Below are 26,274 nucleotides of genomic sequence, written 5' to 3'. Positions count from 1 at the left end.
ATGAATCAAATATGCACTTTTATTCATTTACAATAAACTCATAAAGTACATCATTCTAATTGAAGCTAAGGGCATACAAAACTGTCTAACAGCTCCCACTTGCACTTAGGTCCATTCAAGTACAAGCTGGAGTCCCATGCCTTCCACGTGTTTCTCAAACACTTTCTGTGATAGTAGCTTCGTCAATGGGTCTGCTACATTTTCCGCTGACGCTACCTTCTGAATCAGGACGTCCCCTCTACCAACAATCTCCCGTAGTACGTGGTACTTCCTCTCGATGTGCTTCGACTTCGAGTGGGCTCGTGGCTCCTTAGCCTGAGCAATGGCTCCATTGTTGTCACACAACAATGGGATGGGTGATGTGCTGGTTGGAACTACTCCCAACTCGTGAACGAACTTCTTCATCCACACGGCTTCTTTGGTAGCCTCACTTGCGGCAATGTACTCGGCCTCGGTCGTGGAGTCTGCAGTGGACCCCTATTTGCTGCTTTTCCAGCAAACAACACACGATCCTCTCGTGAAAACATATCCAGATGTAGACTTTCTATCATCTGGATCCGACTGGAAATCGGCATCTGTATACCCTTGGATTTGTAGTGAGCTACCGTTGAATACTAGACAAAACTCTTTTGTCCTTTGAAGGTACTTAAGTATGTTTTTCACAGCAGTCCAGTGCTCCTGCCCTGGGTTGGCCTGAAATCTGCTTACTACACTCACTGCCTGTGCAATGTCAGGATGAGTGCACAGCATGGCATACATGATGCTCCCTACAGCAGAGGCATAGGGAATGTCTTTCATGCCATCAATCTCCTCAGAAGTCTTGGGAGACATCTTCTTGGAGAGAGTGACTCCGTGCCTGAAAGGAACATTTTCTTTCTTGGAGTTTTCCATGCTGTATATTTTGACTATTTTGTTAATGTAAGCAGATTGGGATAATCCTATTATCCGCTTTGATCTATCTCTATAGAGTCGAAGACCCAGTATATAGGAGGCTTCTCCAAGATCTTTCATGGAGAATTGTTGTGAAAGTCATACTTTCACCGTAGTTAACATTCTTACATCATTCCCAATGAGTAGAATGTCATTTACATACAGAACCAAGAAGGTAACCTTATCTCCACTGTACTTCCTGTAGACACAGGGTTCATCCGGATTCTGCTTGAAGTCAAACGATTTGACAACAGAGTCAAAACCGATGTTCCAACTTCTAGAAGCTTGCTTAAGTCTATAAATGGATCTATTAAGTTTACATACCATGTTTTCCTGACCTGCAACAATGAAGCCTTGCGGCTGCTGCATATAGATATCTTCAGTAAGATCTCCATTCAGGAATGCAGTTTTGACATTCATCTGCCAAATCTCATAATCATGGTATGCTGCTACAGCTAGCAGAATCCTAATGGACTTAAGCATGGCCACAGGCGAAAAGGTTTCCTCATAGTCGATGCCCTCTTTCTGAGTGTACCCTTTCGCCACCATACGAGCTTTGAAGGTCTCAACCCTACCATCGAGCCCCTTCTTCCTCTTGTAAATCCATTTGCAACCGATTGCTTTTACCCCGGAGGGTGGATCTACTAGAGTCCAAACTCCATTGGTCTTCATTGAGTCCATCTCTGCTCTCATGGCCTCCACCAACTTCTGGGAATCTATGTCCATCATAGATTCCGCGTAAGTCACGGGATCCTCCTCACTAGTCAAGGTTTCTACCAGGTAACTATCCTGGTCATAACCATAACGGACTGGTGGCCTAGATACCCGAGTGGATCTTCTAGGTTGGTCACTACCTAGAACTTGTGGGACATCTCCCACTGCTCCTGAGCTCTCCTCATCCAGAACAACTTCCTGATGATGGGTGTCCAGGATGTTATCGGTTTCCAAGAATTGTGCATTTCGACTGCAGAACACTTTTTGCTCACTTGGGTCATAGAATAGGTAACCTACAGAGCCTTTTGGGTAGCCTACAAATAGGCAACGGCTGGTCTTGGATTCCAACTTGTCTGCACTCGTTCTTTTAACGTGTGCTAGACAACCCCAAATCTTTAAGTATCTGACACTTGGTTTCTTTCCGGTCCAAAGTTCATATGGAGTATTCGGAACCGATTTGGTTGGAACCCGATTCAGCACGTAAATCGCAGTCTCTAATGCGTAACCCCAAAAGGATGTGGGTAACTCTGAGTGTATGAGAAGCGACCGGACCATATCCAATAAGGTCCTATTCCTCCTCTCTGAAACACCATTAAGTTGTGGTGTAGCAGGAGGAGCTAATTGTGATACTATCCCATTTTCCTTTAAGTAGTCCCTGAATTCGTCAGAGAGATACTCGCCACCTCGATCTGATCAAAGGGCTTTAATTTCTCTCCCCAACTGTTTCTCGACCTCTTGTCTAAATTCTTTGAACTTTTCGAAGGATTCAGACTTGTGTCTCATTAGGTACACAACCATATCGTGAAAAATCATCTGTGAAGGTGATGAAATACACGTGTTGATTCCGTGTCCTAACACTCAGGGGACCACATACATTAGTATGTATTAGGTCAAGTGTGCATGTACATCTTTCAGGCTTACCGTTAAATGGCCGTTTCATCATCTTGCCGTGTAGGCAAGGCTCACAGGTGGGAAGATCTTCTACAGTTAGAAAATCCAAATGACCATCCTTTACCAACCTTGTGATTCGGTCAACACCGATGTGGCCAAATCGGTAATGCCACAGACACGTGGGATTAACTGTATCACGGGCTCTCTTCTTGGGGATTTCAGCCGACGTAGTTTCGGTTATGTTAGTTTCTAGAAAAGGATGTAGAACATAGAGACCGTTCTCCAGTTCCCCGTATGCGATGAATCTGTTATTTCTTTTAATAGTAATCGTATTACTAAAGAAGACAGAATAACCATCTGCACATAGTTTTGAGACAGAAATCAAATTTCTCCTTATATTTTGTACATAAAGACAATCTTTCAGTACAATTGTTCATTCTCTAAAAAATAACTCCACGGTTCCTATGGTCGCGGCTGCAACAGTTGTAGTAGTCCCCAAGTAGAGCGTGACTTCTCCATCACTCAGGCTTCTGCTTACCTTGAACCCCTGCAGTGAGTTACACGCATGAGTTGAAGCCCTAGAGTCAATACACCAGGACGCAGAAACTACCAACAGATTGGTTTCTATAACACAAGTTTCAAAATTACCTTTCTTGGGTTCCAGGTAGGCAGGACAGTTCCTTTTTCAGTGGCCAGTCTTCTTGCAAAAATGACAGGCATCTGATGCCTTGTCCTTTCTCTGTTTCTTGGGTTTGGTAGCCTTCTTCTGGGTCTTTCTCTTTGCCTTCCTTTTCTTGCCCGATTTGCTAGTTTCAACAAGCATGGCAATGGGCTCATCCTTTTTAATCAATTCTTCGGCCCTCTGCAACATATTGTTGAGTTCTTGCAAGCTGACGTTCAACTTGTTCATGTTGTAGTTCATGATGAATGGATTAAAGGATGGAGGCAGAGAGTTGAGAATATCATCGATCTGTGTTACCAGATCCAGCCCGGATCCAAGAGCCTCCAGTTCGTTGATATAGCCTATCATCCGGAGACAATGGTCGTGAACTTGTTGGCCCTTGGACATCTGCGCAATCATGAACTATTTCAAGACCTTCTACCAAGTAGAACGATTCTGCTCTTCGTATATTGTCTTCAGACTGTCCAATACGTCCTTAGCAAGTTCGATCTGATCGAATTGCCTTTGAATTGGGTTGTCTAAAGAGGCAATGATATAGCAGCGGGCAAGGGAGTTTTTCTCCTCCCATTCTTGGTATTCTCTTCTCCGGGCCTCGGAAGCCCTATCTCCCGGATGATCTGGGGCAGGATTCTTGGCTACCTTATCCAACTTTTTAGAGGTTAAGACCAACATAAGGTTCCTGTACCAGTCGGCATAGTTTGGGCCCTTCAACTTGTTGTCATCAAGCAATTTTGCAAACGATCCGTTTGCCATTTTCTGATAAAAGAGCAAACATCAGTCCACAACCTAAATTGATTCATGTTCATTTCATAGATATGGATTTTAATCTACGTTCCATTTCCATTTATTCATCTCTGAGATTTCCCTCCTTTCTCAGTGACGGAGACTACGGGTTGTCTCTGGAAATGTGGGAAATCACATAGGGTGCATGGAGCCAACTGTTTCAGCTGTATAACCCCACCACCTTTCTGTGAAGGATCATATCCACTCATCATATGAGTTTTCCCTATGGCCTCTGTCAGACAAGGTTCAGAGTCATTTTCAGGTAAACATTTCTATCTAGTGAGTGCTTACCCATCATATTCGTGAACGCCAAGGTACCGTGAGAGAGTTCCCATTTTCTGGTGAAGCCCCTCCCACATCGGTCTATGACGCCTCTATCATCTTATGAAACACTCAGACAAGCCCAACAGCAAATGGATAGCCCATTTTCTGGTGCGTTTCCTCATTACTGAAGGACCCATCCTCATGCTAATGATGGAAGGCCTTTAGAGAGTTCATCATATGAATCTCCCTATCACATGCACTCATATTAGCTGGAGGGAACAGTTAATTACGCCCAAGTTTGATCTAGGTCAAACCAAAGTGGCTCCCACTGACTTTCATAAAGTCAGATTTCGGTGGGCCTCAATCGGATAGGGTTCCGCAAGTAACCTCTTGATGAGGTGTGGGGCCCATCACTGAGGGAGGTCATCCAATGACCAAAAGGGACACCATGGCAATGATGTGCATTCAGCCATGGTGTGCGCAAGAGCCACTGTCGATTGAGCATGGGCCAAGCACTTATGGCCCATGTACGTAGCACATCACACATCCATACATCTAATGCAGGGATAAATTGACCCAATCAATTAATCATCTGTAAGGCCCATTCGAAGCCCATTTTAAATCCATAATATTAACCATTAATATTATCTAGGTATATGGGCCGAATGGTTCTACCCATATAGCTTTGTGTGTTAAGTGGGCTTTTAGCAGTTTTATCTATTTAAAACTGGGCCTTTACAGGTTGGGCCGAATTAACCATTTAATTAAACATCAATCTTTAGGTCCATTAGTGGGAAAATTAGGGCTGACTTTCAGCCTTGATTAAAGCCTAGATTCGGTCCAAACAGTTTGAACCAATCTTGGTTCGAATGGGTCTAGGGTTTGATCCTTAATTAAATCTTTAATACAATAAAATAATCTGAAATTAAATACTGATAAAAGAAAATCAAGAATCAGTCAAACAAGGCTGTTCGCACAATCCATCCTGCAAAATAGAGGTTAGATCTCAGTTTGCAAATCGCAGATAGCGATTCTCCCATCTACGAAATCTCCTTCTCTGCGAAATCTCCTTTTCTGCGCCGCCATTTTCGATCCAAAAATAAAATAAATAGAAATCCTAATTTCTATTAATAATTACATCAGATCGAATACCTATACATTCAGTCTAAAAATAAATAAAAAAAATTATTTTACAGACCAAATGTAGAAAAAATAATCCAGAAACTACAAAATCGCAGGTTCCCTGCGCAAATCAAGATTTCGATCTCCTCTTGTACGAACAACCCATAAATCAAGAAAATCATAAAGAACAGTTCTAAATAATAATCATATTTATATAAAATTAATTTTAGATTATTTGCCCATTAATTTTGGGAACAAATTTCCCAAAACCCATATCTGTGCAAATTGGGTGGAACGCCTTCTGCCTATTTGCGCAGGTTCAGATCTGAAACAAATTGGTTCAAGATTTGAACCATGGCTCTGATACCACTGAAGGGATGAGAGATCCATCGAATGGACGCCCAAAGATTGCGGAATAAGGGGGCGAATTTCAAAAATTTTTCTCTCCCTTCAACTGGGAATCGCATTCCCTCTTGAACCATATACTGAACCAGATCTGAACCAAAAGGAGTAGGAGAAGATTATACCTGATACGGAGAAGCAGTATCCCCCAACGAAGGTGTTCACGCCCAAGGAAGGATCCAAAGACTGCTCCCACTGAAGATGATGCAGAGCAGGATGGAGCAGAATTAGTAGTGTTCTTCTCCAAGAACTCTGTCCTTCGCAAGAAACAGCAGGATGGCACGTGAGCACAGCTTCCTATCAATTCTTCTTCCAAGAACTGATGTCAAGATTGAATATTGACTTCTCCCACAACTGGAGATCGAACTGGAAAACAGGGCGACAAGAACAGGGAGGTGGCAAGAAAGAATTCTGTAGGGTTGCTTAATTCTTTCTTCTGTGTTCCTCAGCACTAAAGAGGATGTGAATCTGTGTCTAAGGCTGCCGCCCTCTCCTTCTTTTGTTAACCCAAAAGATCAGCCCCAAATCCAATTAGGACCTGCTTATCCAAACCATATTTGGATCAACCCTCTCTTTAGGTGATAAGGATAAACCCTTATCTTATCTGCAGATTAGATTAGCTTTCTCCTAATCTCATTAGGAGGTTTCTAGATCTGAATCACATTCAGATCTGGACTCTCTGAGTGGATAGGGTCAAGACCCTATCCTATCTGCTAATCCATCTCAGAATTCGCCCCATAATTAACTAATTAAATAGCCCAGTTCGAAATGGGCTTTAGGCGCATTAAGCTTATGTGCTCACTGAACCTTCCTAACTGCTGCCCAGTTGGGCTTCCTTGTATGGTGTGGGACCTAAGCATTGATCTACACATCAGCCACATGGGTTCGACCCAGCCTTTGTTACAAGGCCTGGTCGAATACACTGTTATGGATAGTGCACCCCCTGAAACCCATCAAATGGGCTTTATGGGCCCAACACTTACCCTACGTGGTCCCTGGGCCAAACCACCTTGTAACACCCAGGGACTGTGGGTAGATGCAAGATTAGCCCATCAGGTATTATCCTCAATGGTCTTACACTTAACCTCTCAGCCCATAATGATCATACACTGCCCGACAAGAGATGACCTCTCCCTCGGCTGCAAGGAACAGTGTTGCACTCTCACTTATATGGTTCTCGGGAATTAAAACCTTCTTGCAAACATTTTAGAAACCATAATATATATACTTTTATATCTCATATAAAATATATTTTTCAAAACAAATCTCAACGATTGAAATCGGCTGCCGACAGTCTTGGTTTCCATCAATGAAAGTGCATCCCCGATCATTACCTTTGTCCGACAAAGGGGTTAATCCTGTCACTATGATCATCCACTCAGATGAGTTCTCAGACTGTCCCAACATACCCAGGTTTTGACCCCCGCTAAGGATCTCATTGATTGGTACATCAAAGACAGCCCAATCCGACACCTAGTGCAGTATCATAATCGAGTTTAGGGGTCGGGTGTAACTTTCCAGTTTTGCCCATCAATCTCCAAGGTCCAGGGCAATACTGGAAATCTGGTCCAGTTCAAAGATTCAATTAATCTTACACTGTATGTGCCTAGGGTCTCACCCTAGCAGCTGAGACAGGCCACCCCAACCGACTTGGTGGCACCACAGTGTCAACCTTATCAAGATAGGTCTCCCCAAACCGACCCACTGGCTGTGAACATTCTAAACTAACACGAGTCTCATTAAGTGTCCAGTTTAAGGGTATTACATAGAAACATAGCAAGGGAACATGAATCAAATATGCACTTTTATTCATTTACAATAAACTCATAAAGTACATCATTCTGATTGATGCTAAGGGCATACAAAACTGTCTAACAGCTACCACTCCACAGCCCAGGGCTGGTTGGTGTGGATAGAATTCTAATCAAATCTGATAGCAGTATTGCATGGGCCCAAGGTTCAAAGTATTGATACTCCTCTGTGTATTGGAAGAGAAGTATCAGTGCTTTATACAATGCACTTTTTATTTTTTGTTCTTTTCAAAGTTTCATTTTTATAAGTATTTTTATATTTATATAATAATCAAATTGAGTAGTTTCCCCAAAACACCTTTAAATAGGTGTATTGTCCGATACAATACAATACGCCTGATATGAGGTGTATCATATCGAAATTTTGAACCTTGCATGGGCCTTTAGTGGTCCTTTTTGTGGAAGCTACAACTAATAAAGATGAGATTCTTTGCTTTTAACTGGGGTTCTAATTCCAAAAGGCTCATGTCTGCCTCCCTAGATATTGGATGAGACTTAACCAACACAATTAGATGTTGCAGTACTTGGAGAATAACAGTCATTTGGAACTTTAGTATTTATCTTTCTGAACTAGTTTTACTGACCTTTGAAATTGGAAAGAAGTTCCAGATTTTTGGAAGTTCTGATGAAACTTAAATGTACAATGTTTATCAATCATCTCATGTCAAGGTATGAATTTGTTGTTTGTCAATAATTTTTTTTTCATCCAGGATGTTATGAGTGGTCAAAACTCATTTGTTAAATTATTTAAAAAAGATAAGTTTTCCCTTTCTCTTTCTCTCTCTCTCTCTCTCTCTATTTAAGAAAGCTTGCTGCATTATTTCTTGATAAATGGTAATTATGAAATGGAAAAAAGAGGGAGAAAGCCCCCATAGAGGATTAGATCCTCTTTACATGGTTAATGAGATAAAACCATGTACAAGCATATATAAACATACTTCTAAACTTCTATATTTATCAGAAAAAGAGTTAAACACTGTCTCCTTCCATTGCTGACTGAAGTTGCTACATGTTAGGCCAAGGAACTCCTTCAAAATTATGTACCAGTAAATTGCAAATCATAGTTCTTTCATCTCTTTGTCCAATACATCAGTTGAGAAGCTGGTGTCTTCATATGGCAAAGGGGGAAAGGATTCCACAATAGAGTAATGCCTCTTCTTACCTCTTACTTTTCATGGGTAGAACTAATGTTTTCGAACCGCCGTTGATCTAGACAGTCGGACCGTTCGGCCCAGGAACTGTTCAGGCAACTGGTTCCGTTTTACCCAAAACCTGGAATCTGGTAAAAAACCATTGAAAAAGTCAACAAACCGTTGATCCATTGACCTGTTCAATGGTTTTTGACCTTTTTTTATTTTTTTAATTATTTTTTAATTTTTTGATTTTTCTATGAGAATGGGCTGTCCATTCGAACCGGACGGTCAGACCGTTGACCCGGAAACCGGTGACCAAAACGGTTCCCTTTCCGGGTTGTTTTTTAAAACATTGAGTAGAACCACGCAGGAAGGTTCTTTGAAGTAACCCAATTTCTTTTAAACAGCTATAAGAAATTAGACCAGATGCTGAAAGTACATTTGCAATTGATTAATAGATATGTGACCAGTCCGTGCTCAATTCCACAAAGATACACTGGTTTTTAAAGTTAATATGAGAATTGGTTAATTACTTCATAAAAAAGAGAATTATGTTTGTTTTGTCTCTTAATTTATTCAGAGTCCTATGTAGGATCTTGTTGAGAAAGAACATCACTTGTCTAAATGTACTACAGCTGTGATGTATCTTCAGTGAACTTTGTATTTTGTTTGCTGTTTTCATGAAAGATTTTAATGTTTTATTTTTGTTTTAGAGCTAGATGATTGTATTCTTGTCAGCTTTTGCATTAATAAAGCTCTTTGACGTTCAGACCAAAATATCTCTTTGATTTTACTAATGAACAAAAAGTATTAGAATTTTATATTACATCTTAATATTATTTTCAAGTCTTTTCTTGGAAAAATGGAAATGATTTGTCTCTGATGTACTCTAGGATCTAGCTTTAAAACTGTCTCATGTGCAGGTTATGACAGCAGGACAAAGGGGATCTTTTGAATATCATGGTAACAACTATATCTTTACAGTCACACAGGCAGTCGTAGAGAGTGAAAAGTCAAAGACCCTTGAGAGGGGAATGATATCAAGTGAGACATACTTTGTTTTTGAAGCATCAAATAGCAGTGGGATAAAGGTAAACTTCATTTTTGCTGATATGCTTTCCTTGTTGTCTCTAGTTCCTCTTATTGGTTCAGTGTGATAGTTCAAATCATCTTGAAATCATGTAAAACTACTAAATTTTCATTTTCAAATGGAGTTATGAAAATAGCTAAGACCCTTTCTTTTCTTTTGTCATATGCTTCTTTCTCTTCTCTCTAAAATTATTCCATCTTTCTGCTCCATTATCTATTAATTATTGCTATTATCATCTTTGGTGATGACAAATTATATTGATTCACCATTCTTGAGTTGTGCAGATTGTCAATCAACGTGCAGCAGCCAGCAGCAACATCTTTAAGCATAAGGAATTCAATTTCCAGTCATTGGGTATTGGTGGTCTAGATGCAGAATTTGAAAATATATTTAGACGAGCATTTGCCTCTCGAGTTTATCCCCCACATGTAACGAATAAGTAATTCACACTCTTGTCATTTAAACCTTTTGGCTCAATGGATTTTTATTTTGGGGTTTGTGTGTCTGTTGGGGGGGGGGGGGGGGTATGTTGATTTCTTTTTGGTCCTCATTAGAAAAGCTTTTGATATTCCAGATTGGGCATCAAGCATGTCAAAGGGATGCTGCTTTATGGGCCTCCTGGTACTGGGAAGACACTCATGGCTCGCCAGATTGGAAAGATGTTAAATGGGAAAGAACCAAAGGTATTGTATAAGCTGTACTCAGAAAAAAGGAGATGAATAGATACTCAAGACTTATTACTTTGGTTTCTGTGTTCTTTCCTATTTGTTCTGTGCATCAAATATTTAGTGACAAGGATCAATTCTTCCGTTATGCTTGCTTGTTCCTATACTAGTAGGTGCAAGGGTGGAGCCAGCAGTTAGGTGGCATGTGCAATGCACATGGATAAACACAAACATAAATTGTATTTCGTTTCAAGTGGTGAAGCATTAGAAGCTTGCTTATATAGTTTTTATTTAAGGACTTAGCATTTAAAGTCTGCATTTATGCTTCTTGGGTATGAGCTTTAGAGGGTGGAAAAGCATTTCATCCTTATTTTTGTATAAAAAAAGTAATTCATTAGTTTGTCTTTTTGCATAGAAGCCTCTTTCCAAGGCAAGTATTTCTTTTATAGTAACGTAAAAATTTCATTAAAAGGAAAAAAGAGAATATGCTAGAAAAATGTTGAGTGAAACACTTTTGCCAAGGCAAGCATTGGCATTACATGGAATTGGAGTAACTGCTGTAACAGACTTAGGTTTAGTGTGAGATCAGTCAAGAAAAAATAGAAAACAATAATTACACTTAGCCCTATCTCCCTCTGTTGAGCCCGCTTGATAGTTGTCTTTATCTTGAATCATTGGGAGATTTGTAAGGGTAGTTCTTACATTTATTCATGTGATTCCTAAGGTTAGTAGTCCCATTTATCTTAGGATCACAATTGTAAGTTGTAGGGCAATAATTACACTTAGCCCTAATAACCCCTTGTTCATTTGGCTCAAGTCGAGTAAAATGATCCCATACCTCTGATTTGTCCTTCATTTTTGCCCTCTTACAAGTTTTCTTCTGTTCCAAAGCTTCATCATGAGTCTCTTGTTGATTTGAGCATGGCGGATTTGTATTGCCAACCATGGTTATATTTCGATTTTTATCAACATGCTCCTTAACTTGTGACATCTAAGATGATGTGGACAAAAAGACAAATTACATGCATTACTTAAAGTATACAACGATAAGCACAAGAAATACCAAGCTGGAAACAACAAAACAAGTTGGATTTTTAGGGATTTCAGACCTGAACTTGAAGTAAAACTCCTCCTAGAACAGTCTGTTACAGTAACAATGGCAACAAGCTGGTCTCCCGCGCAAACACGCAGCGATGGAGGGATTGGGTGGTGCCAAAATTTGTCGATTCCTCAAAACCCAAGCTCCCAATACTTGAAAACCCTAGCTGGGGCTGAACTACAGCTCAAACAAGAGAGAAAGAACCAAAAAGACCCTACAGAAACAACCCCATTCTCTTTTATAAGACTCACTGGCTAGCTGGACAAGCTAGTTAAAATGTTTACACATAAGCCCCTTACCCCTAGAATGTTTCCCTCTCACCAACAACTCCTTAAGAACAAAACTAACTTCAAATGAACCCCCAGAAGATAACTTTAAGAGACCAAAACCCAACAAAAATGCACCCAACTGCCCCTGACCAAAAATCTGACTTATAAAATGATGAAAATACCCCTGATCCCAAACTATCAACAAAGGTACCCAAAACACCAATTTGGGATCCCACTACAAAAAGCATACAAAATAGAATACATTCACAATTTTTTTAGCCTCATCATTCCCGCTGGGTTAAAAAGAGCTTGACCCCGTATGAGCAACAATTTTAGCAGCCTTGCACATGTTTCCACCTAGCTTCATAAACTCCTCTTCACTAATCCAAGAGTTCTCAATTGATGGTTTCCCGTTCCACTTGACCAAGAACCTGAAATAGGCCTCATTTCGAGTGTTGGTAACTTGAACATCTTCTACACCCTCTACTTGTTCAAACTCATTAGAATTACTATCCCTTTGTGCTAGTCCTCGCCCATCCTTCGTTGTTGGTTCTAGCTCCCCATGGTAATCAAAGAGGTCTGCTACATTAAAAATGGGTGAAATGGACATGGACCAATCTCAACACTTGACATGGACCAATCTTTTTCTGCTTCAACTTATGTTAGGTCCCAACGGGAAACCTTTTAGGCCGCAAATAAACCATGACTAGATCACCTTCATGAAACTCTTTCATCTGACGATGCTTATCCTTAACTTATTTATACCTTTGGTTGCTTTCTTTCAGCTTCTGTCGTACATTCTCTTGAATTTCTCGAATGGATTCAGCTAAAGCTTCAGCATCATCACTCACTCGCCGCAACCCTGTTATAGGAGCTAGATCAACAACACTTTTAGGTGACCGACCATATACAACCTCAGAAGGAGTCTTCCCTGTAGATCTATTAACTGAATCATTGAAGGCAAATTTAGCTTGTGGTATGATAAGATCCCATTGCTTTAAGTAGTCTCTAACTAGGCTCCTCAACAAGTTGCCTAAACTTCGGTTAACCACTTTAGTTTGTCCATCAGTTTCTGGGTGAAATGTACTGCTATATTGTAGGGTAGTACCCATATGCTTCCATAAAATTCTCCAGAAGTGGCTAAGGAATCTTGTGCCACGATCTGATGTGATAGATCTTGGCAATCCATGCAACCGAACAACTTCTTTGAAAAACAAGTTAGCTACATGAGAAGCATTAGAAGTCTTTTGGCAACCAATAAAGTGGGTCATTTTAGAGAAACGATCAACTACAACAAAAATAGAGTCATTACCCCTAGCTGTTCTTGGTAGCCCCAACACAAAATCCATAGTAATATCAGTCCATGGTGCTTTTGGTATGGGTAAGGGAAGATACAAACCTATATTTTGACGTTGCCCCTTAGATGTTTGGCACTTGTGATCTATCAACATAATAGAACACATACCTTTGTAGCCTTGGCCAAAAGTACTTTTTGGAGATCATTTCAAGTGTCTTCTTGTGACCAAAATGTCCCTTGCAATGCAAATCAGTAATGAGCAATGCCCTCAAGGATCCTGATGGAATACATAACCTATTGCCCATGAATAAGTAACCATCATTCCACACAAACTTGGCTCGAATATCCTTGTCACCTGCTGTATAGCTTCTACAAATAGGGCCAAAATAAGGGTCATCTTGGTATTGGTCTTTGATGGAGCTGAATTCCACAACATTAGTAGACATTGTTGACACCAAGTGAACTCTCCTACTAAGAGCATCAGCTACCCGGTTTTGCTGTTCATCCTTATGCTTCAAAACAAAACTATATTCTTATAGAAAGTCAACCCATTTAGCATGTCTTCCCTTTATCTTCTATTGAGAGTTAAGGTGTTTCAATGCTTCATGGTCTGAATACAACACAAACTCCCATTGGATAAATAATGCCTCCAAAACTTCAGCACTTGCACAATGGCATAAAACTCAACATCATAAGTGGAATACCTCCTTCTAGGCATCATTAAGTTTCTCACTAATGTAAGCAATTGGACGGCCTTCTTGCCTAAGGACAGCTCCAATCCCAACATGGGATGCATCACATTCAACTTCAAAGAGCTTGTTAAAATCAGGTAAAGCCAATACCGAAGCCTTTGTCATCCTCATCTTTAGCACTTGGAAGCTTTTCTCAACAATGGGAGTCCAAGTAAACTCACTTCGTTTCAAGCATAGTTGTCACAGCGATGCCTAGGCGGGCGCCTAGGTGATACCTAGGTGACAAGGCGCCCTTTGAGGCTCGCATCGCTTAATTGCCTAATAGTTTTCTACTTCTTACTATAAAATACTTTTTCATTCATTCCTTTTTGAGATTATAATTATAAAATGGGCATTATTAAACTAAAATAATCATTTTGTGTGTTTATATACTAATTTCTTTTTATTATTTTCTTATTTATTAGGGTTTAATCAACACAAACATTGCTAAATGTTGTATTAAACCCTCAAAGACTTAAAAACCTGAACCAATATGCAAGGAAGAACTAAATATTTTATCTAATCAAAACATTTTCCTCTTCCATATATTCTTCTTCTTCTTCTTCTTCTACTACTACTACTACTACCAGTACTTTTTATTTTCTTCTTTTCCTATAACGAAAATAAGGGTTCAGCCCTTATATTTTTTGAATTTTATTTTCCTTCATCCTTTTCTTCTCATGAATATGTTGATTTCTATACTTTAATATGAAATTTATACTTTTCTTATGAAAATCATGAATAATTATTAAAGAAATATGGTTATGGTACCTAGGGAACTACCTTAGGATCTATATTTCTAACAGAAAAAATCCATCGCCTAGGCAACTAGGTGATAAGGCGCCCCCCAGTTGCCTGGCCTTGCCTTGGTGCCTTGAAAACTATGCTTTCAAGCATTCAGTAATGGGTGCTACAATAGTGCTGAAATTTTTTATAAACCGACGATAAAATGTTACTAGCCCATGGAAACTACAAATTTCAGTTAAGGTCTTTGGTGTTGGCCACTCTTGAATAGCTTGAACATTTTCTTCATCCACCTCAATCCCCTTGGTTGAAACAACATACCCCAAAAATACCAACTGATCAGTCATATAATTACACTTTTTCAAATTTATATATAGTTGATTTTGTCTCAAGACTTTTAGGATTGCTCTCAAGTGTTCTAAGTGGCTGTCATGATCTTTGCTGTGGATGAGTATGTCATCAAAATAAACTACCACAAACTTCCCTATGAATGGTCGTAAAACTTGGCTCATGAACCTCATAAAGGTGCTAGGAGCATTAGAAACCCAAATGGCATAACCAGCCATTCATAAAGACCTTCCTTAGTCTTGAATGTAGTCTTCCACTCATCCCCCGCTCGATTACAAATTTAATGGTATCCACTCTTCAAATCTATCTTTGAAAAGACTTGTGAGTCAGCCAATGTGTCTAACATATCATTAAGGCGGGGTATGGGAAACCTATATTTAATTGTAATCTTATTGATGGCATGACTGCCAACTACCATCTTTCTTTGGTGTGAGCAAAGCTGATACAACACATGCACTTAAGCTCTCACGGATCAGCCCCTTCTTCAACAACTCTGTTACTTGTCTTTGGAGCTCCTCATGCTCCTTAAGACTCATTCTATAGTGGGGTAGATTAGGAAATGCTGCTCTCGAAATTAAATCTATATGATGTTGTATATCTCTTAGGGGAGGAAGGCCATAAAGTAATTCTTCAGGCATCACATCAGCATACTCATGACGTAGCTTCTTCACCAACTTTGGGACAGGTGCTTCTTTGCTAACTTCTTTTGTAACCAGGACGTAAATAACATCCACATTCCCATCTTCTTGAACCAATTTATTTGAGGTGAAGAGAGTTGTGGTTGGCTTTGTTTCCTTCTTTGGAAATGAATCAAGTTGCATTGGTTTAAGAGTTATCTTCTTATTGTCTTTGACAAAGCTATATGTGTTCTTGTCCCCATAATGAATGGTCTTACAGTCATATTGCCATGGGCGACCTAAGAGAATATGGCATGCATCCATTGGAACAACATCACACCATACCGATTCCTCAATTGTATTACCAATAGAAAAATTAGCTAGACATTTAGAAGAAACTCTTACCTCATTTCCTTTGTTGAACCACAGAATACGATATGGTCAGGGGTGTTGAACAATCTTGAGCTGTAATTTATCCACCATCTCTTGAGAAACAAGATTCTCTCTACTCCCACTATCAATAATCAGGTTACACAACTTCACACCAGCTGTACAACGTGTTCTAAAGAAATTCTTTCTCAACAAGTCCCCTGGTAGTGGTTCTTAAGGTTCAACCATAGAGTGTTGTATCACTAGAGCTTCACCCTCAATATCCCCATCCAAGTTTTCTTCCTCTAAAGCATTAGCTTCAGTAGTCTCAGCCACTTGCACATCCTCAACATGGCCTATATCATCTTGTTGTTCATCAGTTACTTCATTAACCAGATGTGTTTGCCCTTCAATCATTCTTTTAGGACATTCATTTGAATGATGTTCCAACTCCATACACCTAAAACATCTAATAGTAGGCTGCCCTTGACTGCTCTTTATTGCATTTGAAGTCCCTTGGACTGTAGGTCGTGTTTGGTTGATCACACGACCCTCACCAGCCCCAACACTTCAACCTACTGATGAAGATGTACCTTGGACAACACTTAGCCTCTGCCCTGAGCTCTGACTCAATTGAGCTTCAACCTTTAGAGCTACTTGATATGCATCCTTTACCTTATACGGGCAATGTAGGCTGACTTGATCTTGTATTGGCAACCTCAAACCATTGACATATCTACTGACTTTTTACTATTTAGTCTCTAACATATTACTCTGAAGAGTTAATCTATTAAACTCTTTTGTGTACTCCTTCACACTCTTTTCCCGTTGCCTTAAATTCTGCATTCTTTGGGAAAGAGTTTGCTCATAGTTTGGTGGTAAAAATTGGAATTTCAGCTTCTCTTTCATTCTTCCCTAGGAACTAACCTTTCTTTTCCCCTTCCTTTCTCTGTCCCTTTGGTAATTTTTCCACCAATCTAAGGCTGTTCCACGCATCTCTGTTGTTACAAGCTTCACTTTTCTTTCTTCATTTATTTCTTTCCAATCAAAATAATTTTCAATGCTATCTAACCAGTCTAGAAACTTTTTAGGTTCCAACTCACCATCAAACTCGGAAATATGAAGTTGAACACCATGACCTTGATTGGATTGTAAAGCTTGCACTATTCGGTCTTCCAACTGTTGGTTGTTATTCCTTCCATGCTGATTACCTTCAGGTTGCTCAATGTCTTCACTTGATTCTTCACTAACAATGTCAATGAGTTGTTCATCAACTCTAGGATCTTGTCCTCTTCTTCCTAGCCCCAAATCATCTGTTACGTCACCATCCCTAGCAGCATTTTAAGTTACAAGTTGAGCAAGACGTTCAATTTGTTCTTGCAGTCCTCTTATAGCCTCTTGGAAAACCTCTACAGTGACATGTTGTGGTCTTCTACCACCCCTACCATGTCCACCCCTTGCAGCCATGATAATATAGAAAACACGAGGAATGAAATTTGAAGCAAACCCAAGGAAAGAACTTGCTCTGATACCACTTGATGTGGATAGAAAGACAAATTACATGCAGTACTTAAGTATACAACAATGAGCACAAGAAATACCAAGCTGGAAACAACAAAACAAGTTGGATTTTTAGGGATTTCAGACCTGAACCTGAAGTAAAACTCCTCCTGGAACAGTTCTGCTATAGTAACAATTGCAGCAAGCTGGCCTCCCGCGTGGATACGCAGCAATGGAGGGATTGGATGGTGCCAAAATGGGTCGATTCCTCAAAACCCAAACTCCCAATACTTGAAAACCCTAGCTGGGGCTGAGCTACAACTCACACAAGAGAGAAAGAACCAAAAAGACCCTATAGAAACAACCCCCTTCTCTTTTATAAGACTCACTGGCTTGTTGGACAAGCTAGTTAAAATGTTTATACATAAGCCCCTTACTCCTAGAATGTTTTCCTCTCACCAACAACTCCTTAAGAACAAAACTAACTTCAAATGAACCCCCAAAAGATAAATTTTGTTACAAAAAGACCCAAGAGACCAAAACCCAACAGAAATGCACCCAACTGCCCCTGACCAAAAATTTGGCTTATAAAATGACGAAAATACCCCTGGTCCCACACTGTCAACAAAGCTACCCAAAACACCAATTTGGGATCCCACTACAAAATGCATGCAAAATAGAATACATTCACAATTTTTTTAGCCTCATCATAGGACCACAAAAAATAAAAAAATAAGTATTAGAAAATAGAAATCAAATGAAAATTCAAATTAATTATGTCATGCATTACGAATTTATGATCCTAGAAAGAAGATAAGTATCCTTGGTTTAAGATTTATTTTTTTAACTAACTAATTATAATTAATCAACACAAAACTATCTCTAAAAGCATGGTAACAATAAAATTTATTTAAGGAATCCTCCTATTCCTATCCATATCCTTTATTCATGGAATTCTCTTCACCTCAATATATATGCCTTTTGACATATGCCTCTTTTATTGGACAACTTATATATTAAAAAACTAAAGATTTCAAACAGCTACAGATCTGATATATTATGCTTCATTATCATTTCATGATATTTTAAAAAATATTTTTAAATATTTTTAATATATTTGAAATGTAATATTCAGGAATATATTGATAGAACATGGTAGGTACATCTGTACATGTATGACACTAAAGTTGAACCCGGGCCTTTTTTCTAGCCCAGTGAAACCTTGTGCTGGGCATATCCTACTAGGAACTGGTGGAGCTGGGTTCAGGCTGGATTAGCCAAAGGTCATACAGACGATAGACAGATGAGTGGAGAGACTCTTTGGTTCATTTTAATCATTTCCTATCAATGCTAACTATTCTAATACAAATAAATGAAGAGAAAAAAAATGCTAGCAAATCTGAAAATTGGATCATAGGCTTGATGGTTAAGAAGCCAAAAGAATGACTAACTTTAGATGTTTGTAAATGTAAATGATATCAGATAATAATCAATAGGTTCTGAAGTTAAATTTATTTTTTTTATTCAAAAAGTTCTGAATACATTACAATGTACAAGTCATGGTTGTGTCTTTTATTGAGTTTTATTTTTTATTTTTTATTTTTATATTGAGCTTGGACGTTGAGTCTTACAAAAAGTTCTGAATACAAGCCAATGATTCAATCTATCGAACAGTATAATGTTTGAATAGAATAGTAAAACACCTCTAAGGACTAAGGCTCTAATATTCTAAATTTCTAATAGCCTACTAATATGAAGTAAAAGATTAGAGAAAACTGATAAAAAAAGATTTTGTGAAGTGTGAATTATAAAAATGATAAAAAAAGATTATATTATATAAAGAACAAAGGCTAGAGAAAACTGAAAAGGAGAACAACTCACTTGGATTAACTGGTGCAGGTCTGAATCGTCTTGTCTGTAGTCCTGTATTCCAGTTGTACACCCGTACTGCAACCTCTCACAGACTCTCAAGTCTCACAGTCTCAACTCTTATGTCTGATTAAGTGAGACTGTGACTTCTCTAAACTCTAAAGTCTCCACTCTCTAGTCCACTCACATAGTCACGTTCTCTGTAGTCTGTTCTCTGTTCTCTCAAACTGACATTCCTTGAGAGTTCAGGCTTGAGTTTTGTCAATTCTGGCTTCGTGTTTTTCTTGCCTCTTGAGTTTCCAGTTTCCAGTGGAAACTTTCCACTTATCACTCTGACAATTTGACTCCTAGCCCAACTCGGCAACTCCAGTCTGGCTGTCTTTTGAGTTTTCCAAATCGGCAAATCCTTGTATCCCACTCCCACTTACTAGTTATTAGTAATTACTGATACTAACTAAAATTAATTAATTTAAAGTAGTGTTTTTATTTATTACTGATACTAACTAAAATTTCGATTGGGCCCAAAGCCCAAAGGTGGCTCTGTAGTTCGGTTGTATTAATAAAACATAATACAATTAATATAAATAAATAATTATATAATATACAATTATATATAGTATAGTATGGTTTTTGGTTCAGTTCGGTTAATTTTTGTAGACAAACCAAACCAAAACCCAAAACTGAATTTTTAACACATCAAAAATCGAACCGAATCGAACTAGCTTATTCGGTTTTCAGTTTCTGATCCAAATTTGAACACCCCTACCCAGAAGAAGAGGAGGCATCTGTAGTAGTGGGTGCATTTGCATTTCCATTCTTATTCTTAAGTCTTGTAAGCACCAAATGGGGATGGAGCTTCTAGAAAGTGTCTTTGGTGTGTCAAGGTTTCTTGCAATAATCACATATTACTTCCCTTTTTTCTTTCTTCCTCATCTCTTTCTCCTTATCACCACCATGCTTCTGCTTCATAGCTGCTAAGGCCAATTCTATTGGGGAATTGATGAGGCTAAAAAAAAATTGTGAATGTATTCTGTTTTATATGCTTTTTGTAGTGGGTTCCCAAATTGGTGTTTTGGGTAGCTTTGTTGACAGTTTGGGGACTAGTGGTATTTTTGTCATTTTATAAGTCAGAGGATACTGCTTCTACAATGTTTTGACAATTCACGTAACTCACAATGAAGATTGGATAGACTAATTCCTTTAAACAATTATGGGAATAAATGACTTAATGCAGAAAAAGAAAGATTACCCAAACGAAAGTGACATAACATGACTCGGCTGATGGACTCTGTAGATGTAGACCAAAAAGCAGTCTTTCTAGGTTGTCCATGGCTTTGTCCAGGAGTGTCCAGCAGATATATTCCATTCGGCTCATGGCCACTCCTAATCACTTTCTAAGACTCCAGATCCTGGAAAACACAGTAGGATGGAAAGAAGGTTACACAGCAGTTCAATGACTTAGTTAGGCAACTTACAGATAACAAATTTGTATTTAGCTTGGGTACATGAAGAGTAGAAGGAAGTTCCAAGGAATCTGTAGCCTTGATGGTTCCCTTGCTAGAGATAGGGGCAAGAGAGCTATCAGCTAGGGTGATTTTGTCATGGTCATGAAGTAGATCGTAAGAAACAAACAAACTTGAAAGGCTAGTCATATGATCAGAAGCACCAGAATCAATAATACAAAGGGATCCTATGATTACCTAAGGTAGTTGCATGATTGGCAGAAGGCCGTATACCTGAATGAGCAAATGCAAAAGATGTTGAATTTCTTGGAGGGTTGGAAGAAGAGGCCACACCCTCTAAGTGACTGATCATCCTTCCAAACTTCTCATATTCTGCCTTCATAGCTGCTAACTGCTCACTAGCACTCATCTCTTCAGTTTGGTATCTGTCACTATCTAGACCAGCAGCAACATTGACACTCCCTACCTTCATATTATCAAACTTCTTTTGAAACCGAAGAGGAAGAAGCTCAGGATGCAATTTCCAACACTTGTCTTTAGTGTGTTTTGGCTTCTTACAGTACTCACAAATAATTTCTTTCTTCCTTGAGCTACTTGGAGTCCCTACAACTCCCTTGGGTTTCACTCCCATATTAGCAAAGTGATCGTTTAGATCAGCCCCTTGAACCTGGACAAGTCTCCTGCTTTCTTCACTGCCTACCAAGGCATAAGCTTGAGACAGTGAAACACTATCCTTGGATAAAATATTTTGCTTTGTGATGTCATACTCTAGATTCAGCCCTATCAAAAACTTAAATACCTTGTTTCTCTCAATAAGTTTCCTATAGGTCTCAGCATCATTAGTGGTGTCCCATGCTACAACTTCTATCAAACCAATTTCCCGCCATAAAGACTTCAGTATTGAGAAATAAACAGCTAACGGTTTTTCTCCCTGTCTTAAATTCTTCACATCATTTCTCAGCTTGTAAACCCTGACCACATTTAATTTCTAGGAATAGGTTTCAACAACACTATCCCAAATTTCCTTTGACAAATTCATCCACAAATAGTGTTGACTAATCTGCGGTTGCATTGAGTTCACAAGCTATCCAATAACAGTATACTTTTCTTGCATCCATTTTTCATATGATGGATCATCTTCCGAAGGAGCCTTCTTGCTATAGGAGATAAAATCCCATTGCTTCTACTACAAACATGAATTTTTACTAATTGTAACCAAGCCAAATAATTAGTTCCATCCAGCTTTACTATGGCCAGAGCTAGTAGAGAGTCTACAGAGGTTCCTGGAACCTATCCGGATTCAACAACATGCTTGTTTTCAACTTCTAAAGGGTTCATCTTCTTAAATACTTCGAAAATAACTTCTAACAACTTCGAATAACAACAAATGAAGGTAGAACAAAAACTGTGTTGTGATCCAACCTCTATGAAGTCGTACCAGTTACATATGTCACACCCGGAAGCTGGGAGAAATAGAGAAATCTCAGCCGCTCCTTGTAGACTTCACAGAACACCAATCTACTTGATTCAATCTTCAAGATGAAGGATAAGAAGACTTTCAGTCACTGAGCACCCAGGTCAAACTCCCTGTAGGGCCCACAAACAGATTTCTCTAGAGAATTAGGGTTTTAGGCAACACACTTGAATCTGTTAGGAGGACGACAAAACTAGTCCCCTTCTCTCTAGAAACCACTAACAACTGGGCTGAAATAGGTTTCTTTACCTATTCATACGATTCAGTTCTCCATACACAGTGTGTATGGGAAGAAAGACAGCCTTTTGAACAGAAAGGACTGTTTAAAAAGTTCTAGAAAATCAAAAGAAAGTAGCAGAAATCAGGTTCCAAGAAGAGAAAAGAAGAAGAAGAAGAAGAAGAAGAAGAAGGTGGCGGCAACTAGGGTTTAGAGAGAGAGATTTTCAAACATAACTTTCTCTCTTAAACCCCTAATTCTATTTCATTAAGCTAAACTTTAATAAAGCCCAGATTAAGGCCCATTACAGCAAAGAACGTAAAAAATAAAAAGGATTAACAGCCTATGGTCCATTTAGTCCATCTTCTCTACAGTATCGTTCCGACAAGAACCCGATACACGGAATGTGTAGAAATCATTTGTGCCATTTCTTTTTGTATGTATTGTGTAGATATGGGCCCAAAACAGCCCGACTTAATTTTTTGGGTCCCCTTCTTAATCCATATTTAATACTGAGTTTTCGCACATTAATTTCATTAGTTACTCCTATATTTAAGTCAATTTTCTCTTTCACTTATTAGTTAATTACTCGTATAATTTAAGACAATTTTAAATTTAAATTTGAATTTTAGCGCATAATTCAAATTGTCTCATTAATTCTGTTAATTAATGATCCTATCTCTCATTAATTTCGTTTTGGTAGTATAAAAACTATAAACTTTAGGCAATAGCAAGACTTGAACCTTGGTCATTAGATTTTAATGACCATAAGTTCACACTATATAAATCATTAAATTATGGTTTTTTTGCATTTAAATGACTTATTTAGAATCATATAAAACTTGTAATTGTTGTTGGTAATATATTTTTTTTGGATTTATTTGAGTTTCCTAGCATATTTATGTGTATCTTGATTTTTCGTCCATATCCATACGTATCCAAAGCGTATCCTGATATATCTCTTAAAATTGTCTTTCCGGTACACCTTAAGTTTCCAATACTTCAACCTTGCTCTCAATAACTGATTTAGTTTTTCTTTTATTAGGAAGTGAGATAATCTCCCTAAAGGTTATCTCATTTTCTACCTTGAAGAGGAACTTGAATCCCCATCCCTAACCCTAGGAATGGCGATGGGGTGGGTTCAAGCGGGGACCATACTTCCCATCCTTGTCCCCAACCTCAATCTTCGCTAGGGATAAAAGTTACCATGCATCCCCAGTTAGGGACCCTAATCCCCAAACTTTTTTAATTAAAAGCTTTTTTGGAAAATATATTTACTTAAAATAAAGAAAAATGTAAAATATAATTAATATTTGATGGGGACTTCACTTGCATCCCCATTCCCAACCCCATCGGGTAGGAGAGACTGGTTACCTAGCAGAGACAAGGAAAATTTCCATTCCTACCCATGGAGGGAAAAGTGGTTCTGTTTCCATGTTATTTTTAAGACATGGCTTTAATTGTCTTAGCTTTGTGCTTCTACAACATTTAGTCTGCATGGATTTTGCTGGATCTTTCCTTTACCGTTGCTTTGATGCCAATCTTTATATTATAAGTGAAATAATGGTAGGATCCATCTAATGGATGCCATGAAGGTTGCGGAATGGGTGGGCGAATTTCAAAAATTTTCCTACCTTCTTCTAACTGGGAATCATATTCCCTAAATTCAGAATACAATATTCAAGGATTCTACTTGAACCATAATCGAACCAGATCTGAACGAAAAGGAAAGGGAGGAATTATACTTGATCCAGAGAAGCAGTATCTCCCAAAGTTGGTGTTCACGCCCAAAGAAGACACCAAGATCCACTCCTGCTGAAGATGACACAGTTGTATGTGGAACGGAACCAATAGAGTGCGTCCTACACACTGGATCCTTTGCAAGAATCCTCTGGAAACTCTGAGCACTAGATCTTTTTCAGTCTTTTCTGCAAAGCTGATGTCAAGAAACAATTTCTTGATCTCTTTCTTCTTCAAAGATCGAATCTTGAAGAGAAGAATGGCGGCGGTTGGAGGAGAACTCCTAGGACGAAGATGGCTGAACAGCTTCTCTTCTTTCTGGAGTCTGTATGAGATCCAATCTCTTTTCGTAGGATGCTTTCTTGCTTGCACCAAAAACCCTAGGTTTGAAATCTGATATTAGTCTCTCTTAGGGTTTCTCCTTCTTTCTTCTTGATTAAGAAACCTCCTAATTAGGAGTTATCCCAATCCAAATCAGTATTTGGATAGGGGATGATCTTAATCCTATCTACAGATTAAGTTAGCTTACTCCTGATCTTATTAGGAGGTTACCAGATTCAAATCTGATTTGAATTTGGTCTCCCAGAGTGGATAAGGTTAAAAGGTCCAATCCTTTTCTAACTTTAATCCCAGATACACCCCATAGATGGGTGATCATATCAGCCCAGCTCGAAATGGGCTTTTGGCCCATTTAAGTGTTCAGTGCTTAACTAGTTTCCAATCTGCTGCCCAGTTGGGCTTCTTTGTATGGCGTGGGACCCAATCATTGATCTACACACTAGCCACATGGGTTCGGCCCAGCCTTTATTACAAGGCCCAGTCGAATTCACTGAAAATCTCAGCAAACCCCTAAGCCCATCACATGGACCCTATGGGCCCAACACTTACATTAAGTGGTCCCTGGGCCAAGCCATCTTATAAAAACCTAGGGACTGTGGGCAGGTGCAAGATTAGCCCATCAGGTACTATCCTAAATGGTCTTACACTTAACCTCTCAGCCCTTAATGATCAAGCACTGACCGACAAGAGAGGACCTCTCCCTCGGCTGCAAGGAACAGTGTCGCACTCTCCACTCACATGGATCCCGAGAATTAAAACCATTTGCAAACATTTTTGAAACCGTACAAATATATATATATATATATATATATATATATGTATGTATATATTAATTTTGCAAAACAAAATTCCAACGATTGAAATCAACTACCGGCAGTTTGGTTTCCATCAGAGAGAGTGCATTCCCGATCATTACCTTTGTCCGACAAAGGGGCTGATCCTGTCACTATGATCACCCACTCAGATGAATTCTCAGACTATCCCAACATACCCAGGTTTTGATCCCCGCTAAGGATCTCACTGATTGGTACATCAAAGACATCCCAATCCGACACTCACCGCCTGAGCAATGTCCGGGCGAGTGCACATCATGGCATACATGATGCTCCCTACGACTGAGGCATAGGGAACATCTCTCATGCTCTCAATCTCCTCAGAAGTCTTTGGAGACATCTTCTTGGAGAGAGTGACTCCATGCCTGAAAGGAACGTTTCCTTTCTTGGAGTTCTCCATGCTGTATCTTTTGACAATTTTGTCAATGTAAGCAGCCTGGGATAATCCAATTATCCGCTTCGATCTATCTTCATAGAGTCGAAGACCTAGTATGTATGAAGCTTCTCCAAGATCTTTCATGGAAAACTGTTGTGATAGCCATACCTTGCCCGAAGTCAACATTCCTACATCATTCCCAATGAGTAGGATATCATCCACGTACAACACCAAAAAGGTGATCTTATCCCCACTGGACTTTCTGTAAACACAGGGTTCATCCGGATTCTGCTCAAAGTCAAACGTTTTAACAACTGAATCAAAACGGATGTTCCAACTCCTAGAAGCCTGCTTAAGTCCATATATGGATCTATTAAGTTTACATACCATGTGTTCCTGACCAGCAGCAATGAAGCCTTGCAGCTGCTGCATGTAGATATCTTCACCAAGATCTCCATTCAGGAATGCGATTTTGACATCCATTTGCAAAATCTCGTAGTCA

At 39.1% G+C, this 26,274-nt stretch overlaps 1 protein-coding gene across 1 annotated transcript in view; it reads left to right on the top strand.

The window, feature by feature from the left end:
- Window positions 1–26,274, top strand: part of LOC104599597 (vesicle-fusing ATPase-like) — a 133,869-nt gene that overhangs the window by 17,620 nt on the left and 89,975 nt on the right. Inside the window, exons 5-7 of the mRNA XM_010262210.2 lie at window positions 9,656–9,823; window positions 10,107–10,261; window positions 10,397–10,505. Coding sequence (XP_010260512.1) covers window positions 9,656–9,823; window positions 10,107–10,261; window positions 10,397–10,505 — 432 coding nt within the window. The remainder of the gene's footprint in view (window positions 1–9,655; window positions 9,824–10,106; window positions 10,262–10,396; window positions 10,506–26,274) is intronic.

The sequence above is a fragment of the Nelumbo nucifera genome, chromosome 1 (genome assembly GCF_055504915.1).
Source record: "Nelumbo nucifera cultivar China Antique chromosome 1, China Antique-T2T, whole genome shotgun sequence".
NCBI lineage: Eukaryota > Viridiplantae > Streptophyta > Magnoliopsida > Proteales > Nelumbonaceae > Nelumbo > Nelumbo nucifera.
The sequence above is the reverse complement of the archived record's forward strand: the minus strand, read 5'-3'. Positions and strand labels throughout refer to the sequence as shown.